Raw genomic sequence first — 9,493 nt, 5'->3', positions numbered from 1 at the left:
GTGACGAGGATGGCAGTGAAAGTGCATGGCCGCAAGCATTGGATCCATGCCAGTCACGTGAAGAGCCTCCCGTTACCACTGCCCTCTGATCGCCAGAACAAAGAAGGAGTGCCGAGTCAGGAAGGAGAACTGATTCGGAGTTTTGTACCTTTTTCGGATGCTCAGGAGAAAGAGCCGTCAAGCGTTGTGTTGCCTAAAGGGGAAGGTGAAAGAGCTGAGTCAAGAGCAACTACTAATCCCGAGGCAGCATGAGAAGAGACCAGGCCTGTTGCCCATGCTACCCAGTTGTTTTCTGACCAGGAGCAACCTGGTCGTTGTCGCTACAATCTGCGGCCCCGAAAACAGCACGATACCCCACTCGCTAAGGAAGGAAGATAAAATGAGACATTGTTGTCTAAAATATCGAGCAGAGTGATTGGGGTGCTGAGCGAGACACTGGACTGAACTCGTAGAGAGCTAGGAACTTTGTGCAATAAGCTCTGTTCAGAAAGAAGAACTGAGAAAAGGGCCGCGATTGTTCTTTTTGAATCTGAAAACTTACTTTTCCTTGGATAAATGGATAAGAGCCTGCCTGTGAGGCTCTAAGGGAAGAAAAACAGACACAGGGAGAAGATCCCTCACAGGGAAGAAGAAACCCTCTGGTTGTTGGCGTGCTTTGTGGATACAAAGTTTAGTTTTGGACTTTTAGCAAGGGACCGAGATAGTTTTGGACTTTTAGAGAGTATGTTTCCCTTTGGTCGAATTATGATGTAGGATGAAATACCACTGGCCCCTCGGCGCCAGATTCGTGATATGCAATTGTTTTCCGGATGGCCCACCAGAGTAAAGGTGGCATTCGTTGTTTTAATTGCTTTGATTACTGTAATTATGATGTGTGTATTTGTATACTTAGAATTCCAATATCCAGTTCGTAAACTATTGAAGACTACTCCTGCTCCCGAAGAACATCAATTTTATTCTCTACCCCCGCATAAAGCAAGGCATAGGGAGACTTATTCGAAAAATGTGTTTATAGAGATGTTACACCAGACTCACAGTACCACAAACAAAACAAATTGCTGGGTTTGTGGGTTATTGCAATCAGTTATGCATCAACATGAATTATTTATATCTCTCCCTCTATCGTATTTAGCTAGTTGTGAGGCATGGTGGCAACTGTTATCATTGATGTATTCCCATTATGTTGTAAATCCCAAAATATATTCTGAAAGAGACTATGAAGCTATTTTGAAATATATAGAGAGACACCAATGATTTGATGCAGAAGGAGATAAAGGTCGGGGTTCTTTAGATCCAAATGCTTGCATGAATGTATATACAGATTCCAAAAATGATACATTGTTACAAGAAGAGATGCAACACTTTGAGCTTTTCAATTCCACTTTATATTTTCAACATTTTAAGGAACGTAATGTTACGAATGATAGAGCATTGCCGGTCCCCATTATAAATTCTACTTCTTTGTTTTGTATTGGGGGCGAGGTCACATTAAGGTAGGGAGTAGTACCTGTAATTACACCTATATGTGGCAAACTGATAGTACTCCTCCGATGATCACTCCCCCTAACGTGTATTTCGTCTGTGGGGAAAATGCTTATACTTGGCTTCCCCGGGGATGGACAGGACGGTATTATTTGTCTTTCCTTTACCCTCCTGTATATGTTTCCCCTTCCAATTATCATAAGACTCATCAGCTGATTAAAAGAGATTTAGAAACTAATAGGACTATAAGAAGCTATAATACTGATAAAACTGACCAGACGGATACCTCACTACAACAATTTGAAGATATTTCGAAGGGACTGGTTCCATTTTGGGGACCAATTTTCAATAGTCGTAATATAAGGCGACTGTCTAGAATAGTGGAAAATGTGGTCAAAACAACGACTGAAATATTAGCTAATATCACTGTAGAGCTCCAGGCTACGAGACTTGTTTCTCTTCAAAATCGGATGGTGCTAGACGTCATCCTGGCAAATAGGGGCGGAGCCTGTCGTGTGATCGGCAGCTCATGTTGTGTCTACATACCTGATTCAGCCCCTACTATACATCGTGCCATTAAAAAATTGCACCTATTAGCTAATGAATTACATGAAGAAAATGGTGCCTGGTCCCTCAGTGGGTGGTTATGGAGTCTTTTAGCTACATGGGGATGGAAGGTATTTATGATTATAGTAGGAATATTTGGAATAATTTTCACTTGTTGCTTGTGCCTACATTGTGGTCCAGCGTGTTGTACTTTCTGTGCAACCAAAATAACGTCTTCTTTGACCCAGGCCCAACAAAAGAAGATAGAAAAACAAATGATCCAGAAGGAGGAAGCGGATCTCATGCAGATAGATGAAGGGGTATTTGTAGAGTAAAATAACATAGTTATATTGGCCATAGTGGGCCAAAAGGGCCGTCTGTTGGAATGCAAAATTATATAATCATGACTGTCCTACTATGTACCATATAATCTATATATGTATCCATGATCGAGAATAAAACATTATTGTATGATGACCTAATGATAGGTCATAGAGGTTCGTTCTGTCCTATTTAATGTAGTTAGGACTACTTGGTATTATCTCCCTTCGTCTATCTATAAGAGTTTTGATACTTCAAGGTATAACACAGAATACAAAAACAGGTTAAATCGCTTAAATCTGCCTCTCTTTCATTAGAGCATGGTTCAGGGAAACCCAAGGTCATACTTGCCCTTCTCGTAAGACGCATACATATTAGCAGGGTCCATTTCTCTATTCCACGGGCCCAAGATAGACAAAAAGGACACCCCGCTGACCTACCCTTGGAATAGCTTTTAGCTTAGCTATTGACAAATGTGTAAGAACCTTAAATGGGTGTTCCGGTAGACTAATGGACGACTTGTGTATTTCCTTTTTGGGTGTTAACCAGAATATGTAAAACGTATATATACTTTTTGTTATGTGTATTCCGTTAGTCTCCTCTGCGCACCTCCATGGGTCGTGTAGACAGAGGCTCCCCTGTCAGGGCTTATATTTTGATTCAATAAACAATTCGACCTTCTCCATTGCCGACTACTTGGTTATTCCTTGATTGTGGATATAATTATATATATATCCTTGGGCTATTGGTAGGTATAGTCCAGCCTTAAGAAATTTGAATCTCTCAGATCATGTTGGCCCTGAGGGTATTTGTGTTAGTGTGAGCAGGTCAGTCATTGCGGAGTAAAATGCTTTTGAAATCTAGGATTAGCATTCTTTTTGGAGGAACTTAGGTTTATGCATTCATGTTTATCATTTATTTATTTTAAAAGTTTTATATAGCGCGAACAAGACCCATGGTGAGTATAAGAGCACTTTACAGAGGAGATATCAAGATCAGACAACAGGGTCATTGAAAGTATAGGAAAATCTAAACTTTAGGCCAACAGAACAAGGCATAATCGTAAACAGTTGAGGAATGTACAAAGGGTGAGGGGAATGTGTCAGAGCAGGCTTGGGGATTAGCAGTTCAAGAATAAGCAAATTACATTACAAAAGCTACAGAGGAGGAAGCTAGGGGATCTAACAACAAAGTAAATACGAAAAGTACAATAAGAAGTAACTCTCTGAAACCCAAATCAAATTACAATCATAAAAGGTCCGATAATAAACAAGGGATAGGCCGGCGGGTTTTAGAGTGCTTGTTGGGAGAAGGGGGTTCTAGAGCAAGGGTTTGTTCATCAAAAGCACTTTAACTTCGTTTTGAAAGATGTCGTTGAGGGGTTTGTCCTGATTTCAGGGGGCAGGGACTTCCAAATTCTCAGGGCGATACCCAAGAAAGCTTCATCGTAAGTTTTCTTTTAATGGAAATTTCTGCGGTTTCATCAGTAGGGTGCTGGCACTTCTGGAGGATCTGAAACTGTCAGATAGTAAAAGTTTTTGTGCAAGGTATAGTGGGGTGTTGAAGTATAGGGCTTTATGGGTCATGCAGGCAATTTTTAGTTGTATCCTTGCTTCATATGGGAGCCAGTTTTGGGACTTCAGCCTGTGATGAGTCTCGCAGTAGATTTAAGAGAGTCCCTTAGTGGAGCCATCTTAAGGGCATATCATCAAGACAATTATCGCCGCTTTAGAAGCCGTTTTCCGCAGGAAAGCGGTGATGAGTGTATCACCCTAATAGCAAGGTAACGCTATCATGGGAATCCTTGCCTCAGCGCCCTTTCCCTTTACGCCCAGCTTTGCATCTCTAATGAGATGCAAAGTGGGCGTTCCTCCCGAGAATACCAGGAGAAATGTCGCTAACCGACATTTCTCCTATTATCTAGCCTCACGCTAACCTGCAGAGCGATGAGAAAAGTAGTGCTAACCTTGGTTATCGCTACTTTCCTTACACCTGCTTTTCATCTGACTTAGCCAAGATGTCCTATGGAAGGTGGATATCATGGCTCAGTCTGCCCTGCCTTATCAGCAAGCATTCACCAAACGTTGTGCGATTATCCCTGGATTTCCAGCGATAATCGCACATTTGGCAGCTTGTGCCTTGATTTTTATTGCTGTTGAGATAAGCGTTGCTGATAGATAACACGCTAGCTCAGCGATAAAAATCAACGTTAGCCGGCGATAATTATCCTCACGTTAAGCGTGCTGAACGATAATTATCGCCGGTCCTTGCTTATATGCCCCTTAGATCTATAGAGGCCACAGAGGATTGTGCTTCAATAGTCCAACTTGGAAATTCCCAAAGTTTACACAGCAGATTTGAAGTCACTGGGGGGTGGGGGGTGGGGGGTGGCAGAAAATGTTTTATTTTCCCTAAGCTGCTCATTTGGAAGTTTGCTACTTTGGTGAGAGCACTAATGTGCTCCTGCATGTGCAAACTCTTCTCTACCATTATGTCCAGTGAGCTTGTGGGGTCACTGATGTGTGGTATACAGATAAGAGCTGTAGGCTGATTCATCCATTCTTCGATAACTGGTGATTGTTTAGAAGGGGCGATTAAAAGGAATTTTTAAGAGCATTTCATTTAAGGTGATTTAGAGTCAGCTAGTATTGGGCTTTAAGTAGAGTGGTGTTGAGGGACCTGATGTCATCTGGGGATGAGACTTTCAGGTTCATTTGGGTTTCATCAGCATACATGTGATAATGGATGTTGGATAGTTGCATAATTTCTGTTAAAGGCTCCATGAAAAAGTTGAAGAGAGTTGGTGAAAGCGTGGACCCTTGTGGTACCCCTAGATTATCGAATGGGGATTAGATAGGTACTGAATAACCTTGAATATTTGAGTTCTATTGTGGAGAAAAGAGGCAAAGTTTAGGACAGGCCCTGAGAGCCCCATCCTGTGTTCCAGAAAGTCAAGTAAGCAGTCATGTTTAACTGTATCGAAAGCTGAAGATGGGTGAAGGAGGATCAGAAGGTAGGAATCGTTTTGATCCAGCATTTTGTATGCATCATCCACAGTGTGAGTAAAAGCTGATTTATTATTATGACTGTGACGGAGGCTAGATTGAAATTGGTCACGTAGTTTGGATTGTTCTATGTTACTTAGCTGGACGAAGACACATTGCTCTATGAGCTTCACCAGGGTAGGACTGTTGGAAATTGGGCGGAAGTTGTGTAGGTCAGTGTGTTCTGCCATAGTTTTTTTTTTAGAATAGGGGTAACCTGTCAAGCCTTAAGACTGGCTGGGATAGAGCCTTTGAGCAGTGAGGCACTGACTATATTGGCCCATAGTGTACTATACCAGAACTGAGGTTCTTGGGGTGGGAATCTCTGAAAGAATCATACTTTGAAGCTCCATAGGAGTCCATTTTATTGGTGAGGAATGCATAGGTGAAGAATGCATTAAATCTTTTGGTGAAGAAGTAGGTCATCACAGAGCTCTGGAGTGGGAATGAGGTAATGTTCAGGCCACTGACTGAGTTAATCTCCTTGAAGATTCTGAAAAACTCCTTGATTGAGTTAGATGGTACAGTGATGCAGGTCTTGGAGTGTTTTTTTTGCCTTAGCTCATGCAGCATTATATCCTCTAGCGAACGTTCAGCATGCTAAGTGGTCAAATGGGGATTTGGCTCTATTTTAGCATCGTCCTAAGGTTCTAACTTGCCTTTACATTAGTTGGAGGCTATCTGTGTAGCAGTTATTTGATTAGTGTCATCATGCTTCCTGATTATGGAGCGAGGGAGGAACTCAATACCCATTGAAACCTTAGAGTTAGGTGACTCTGAATGTCCTCAGGGTGATTCAGTAGATGGTCTGAGACACCATTTAGTGTTTGAATGAAGACTTCAGATTGTATGTTGAGGATGAAGATGTATATTGTGACTAGGCTTGTATCAGTTCAAATGTTCTTAGTAAGTGATCTGACCACGATAACTGATCAATGCTGAAGAGCCTGATTTCAGTGAATATGGAGAAACCAAGGTAAAGGTTATGAAATACCTCATGTGTTGGTTCATGTTTATTACTTGTCCGCAGAACTGGATGTTTGCATAAAGGCGCCACTCCCCAACCTCCTTAAGTCTGACACGCCCAAGATTGCACCTGCCTGACTGAGGAAAATATCCAGATGCTTGTTCATAAAGGGTATGGTTCTAATCAAACATGGCAACATCCGCATTCCTATACCTTATGTCTGAAGGGATATTACTATGAGGTTTATTGTCTATTTCAGTGTATTCATTTAGTTGTTGCTATTATAGTTGGTGAAACTAACTGACAAGTTGGAACTATCCAACAACTCCTTCCCCGTGACAAATTGTGTTTTTTCACTTAATTTCACGGTGAACCAAAGCCCTCTTCAGCTCATTCTAATTTGGTATGGCCAGAAATCATGGCATATGTGAAACCTCTGACCCTGTTGGATCCTGTCAATTGCCAGAAGTGCTGAAGGTGATGGCAGAATGTTTTATGGCATTTCACACCAATGTGCTCAACGTTTAAGTCGGTGTCAAGTAAGAATAGGAGTAATAGTGAAATAGGTTCTGGAAGGCTCATTGCAGAATTGCTGCCCAGTGCCAGAAGTTCAATCACTCTACACGGGGTGAAAGCACTTCATAAAAGCAGGTTTTCAATATTACTGCTCCATGGATGCCGGAAAATGATCTTTGCTGTCTGGCAGCTGGTCTATGAGGCTTTCAATCGTCTTTGTTAGGTTATCCAAACCCAAGAGGTAGCCATCCTCATGGTTGCCCACCTCCCATGGTATACTGTGCTGCAAATTCATTCCTGGAGGTGCTGGAAGGGTCTTCCCAAAATCAATCATCCAGACATTCGCATGGCCCCTCTTGTCATGAACGAAGAGGAGTGAACTCCCGATAACCTGGAACAGAGGAAGATGTTGGAGAGTTAGCTGTCAAAAGGAGCAAATGGTTTCCTTCATTGTAATATTTCAACAAAATGATTTACCAGTCTGCATTTACAAACATCTGTTTAGAATGTGCTGAAGCAATGCCTGCAGGGCCTTCTGTTATATGTGCTGTTAATATGGTCTGTCAGTTGATGGCAATCCAATTCTTCCTCCCTGTCACGTGTCTGTCTCTGTCTCTCGCTTTTTTCTTAATTACTCTGTCTATTTGACTGTTTCACTATATTTCTGTCTCCCTTGTCAGATTACAAATTACTCTACAAAAATATAAACCTATACATTGAGATATTGCAGTATTATAAAAATACAGAATGGATATAGATCAATAGTTCTAAAAAGGGGTTGATAAATGTCACAGATGTTTATATTTAATATTCACGTTTTTCAATACTTGCCAAGCACTGCTTGGAAATCATTAGATGCAAAGATTTACCACTTAAAACTACAAGCAGTCTACTAATAATAATAGTATGTTTCATCTATGGCTTCATACAGCACTTCTTAATAATAAGTGTTACTATTACCCACATTTAATGACACTTATTAACCTTTGGAAGGATTGAAGGCTCAATCTGCATGGTTATAAAATACACTGTGCATGAGAGCCTAAGCATTGCAGCATGCAAGGATGGTTGACATAATGAAGCAGCATCAACTTGCCATCCTAGGATCATGTTACAATACATAAAAATATATATATTTGATAGCAGAAGTGAATAAAAAAACCAACTGTGCAATATCAGAAGGGGATTATAAGAAACATCTCCTGTTGGGCATATGGCTATAGTCCTAGATCATAGTGACCCATCCAATCCAGAAACTTAGCAACAGAGAATACAATTAACATGGGACAGACACAAGAATTCTCACTGTAATAGAGCTGCTTCTTTAGCCCATCGTCTCACATATGGGTTGTAGGCCTTTTTTATGTGGGCCTTCATATACTGGGTAAACCTACAGGACAAGGGGAATTGTTTGACTTTGGTCAATGCAAATGGGGCATTCTTCTTCTCAGTGGCCCAGTTACATGTGAACGACTTTAATGGGTCGAGATCCTACTTAAAATTGGAAGCAAAGTCTCCTATCGAACAGGATGAATATGATGTATGATGTCCCAATATGGTTCCAAAAAAAGACAGGATTTAGATTTTAAATTCTAGAAACCTCCCCATCAGGGTCATGCTCTCGGCTACTTGGAGTTCAAGTTCATCTGTCCAGATCATTAGCCAATAATTCTTTTACATTTTTTTTAGAGGGGAACAGGGCACCAGATGGATTGTCCCATAATATCCTCATTCCCATATTGGTCAATGTTTTTTGATCTTTTGGAGCCAATCAATCTTATGGAAGCGGTTGGCCTCCATAAAATCCCTTAGGGCTATGGAATAATTGGCCAATCCAGGTGTGGACCACAACCTATGCCAGCATAATATTGGGCAAGTTAGCTAAGTCCTTTCTGACTAAGTCAAGCAACAGTGGTTTAAGGGGGGTGCTTTGCAAGAGGCTTGTCACACTCCTAAAAACTTGTTCTCCGAAGTAGTAAGAGTAGTTATATTCAAGAAACCCTAAAGTTGTGCGCCCAAGACTTTGGCGTCCTAAATCTGCAAGATTGGGCTAATCGGTTTGGAAATGATCTGTTAAATTCTTTAACTAATGCATAAGTGATTTGACGATGTTTGAGAGCCATTATGTCCACTTAGGGTTTCCATGACATGTTGGAGCCCAAGGTAACTCCAAGATAGCCAACAACCTTGGTTGTCTCGTGGGGCATCCTTACCCAACCTTTCACTGCCCTTGAAAGCATTATGCTGATTAAATGACATGTATTTAATCTTGGTAGTGTTGATAACAACTCCTCGCATCCTACAAAATTCCTCAAAGTGAAGCAGTGCACACCGTAACCCACTAGGCTTTTTTTTTTAGATTAAAAGCGTGTCATCTGCGGACATTCAGAAAGGGATTTTTGAACCAGCAAATGACAGGGCGTCAGTACGAAACCTAGCGAAGAACTGGGAAATGCCATTGAGGAATAAAGAAAACAAATTGGGGGCAAGAATGCACCCTTGGCATACGCCTTTACTAATAGGGAACCGGTCGGTGAGGTCACCCTGGGCAAACACACCTGTGTTTGCTATCAGCCCCGCCTCCTCCTCCTCCTCCTCCTTGAAAGCGGCTCACGGC

At 41.5% G+C, this 9,493-nt stretch overlaps 1 protein-coding gene across 3 annotated transcripts in view; it reads right to left on the bottom strand.

The window, feature by feature from the left end:
* Window positions 1-668: 668 nt before the first annotated feature.
* Window positions 669-9,493, bottom strand: part of LOC147692342 (inositol-trisphosphate 3-kinase A-like) — a 913,921-nt gene continuing 905,096 nt past the window's right edge. For all 3 annotated transcript variants that reach the window (XM_086938574.1, XM_086938575.1, XM_086938576.1), the window contains exon 8: window positions 669-7,267. In XM_086938574.1, coding sequence (XP_086794700.1) covers window positions 7,022-7,267 — 246 coding nt within the window. In that variant the 3' untranslated portion in view covers window positions 669-7,021. The remainder of the gene's footprint in view (window positions 7,268-9,493) is intronic.

Source organism: Lissotriton vulgaris, chromosome 9, assembly GCF_964263255.1.
Source record: "Lissotriton vulgaris chromosome 9, aLisVul1.2, whole genome shotgun sequence".
In the NCBI taxonomy this organism is placed as follows: domain Eukaryota; kingdom Metazoa; phylum Chordata; class Amphibia; order Caudata; family Salamandridae; genus Lissotriton; species Lissotriton vulgaris.
This window is presented reverse-complemented; position numbering and strand designations above follow the sequence as displayed.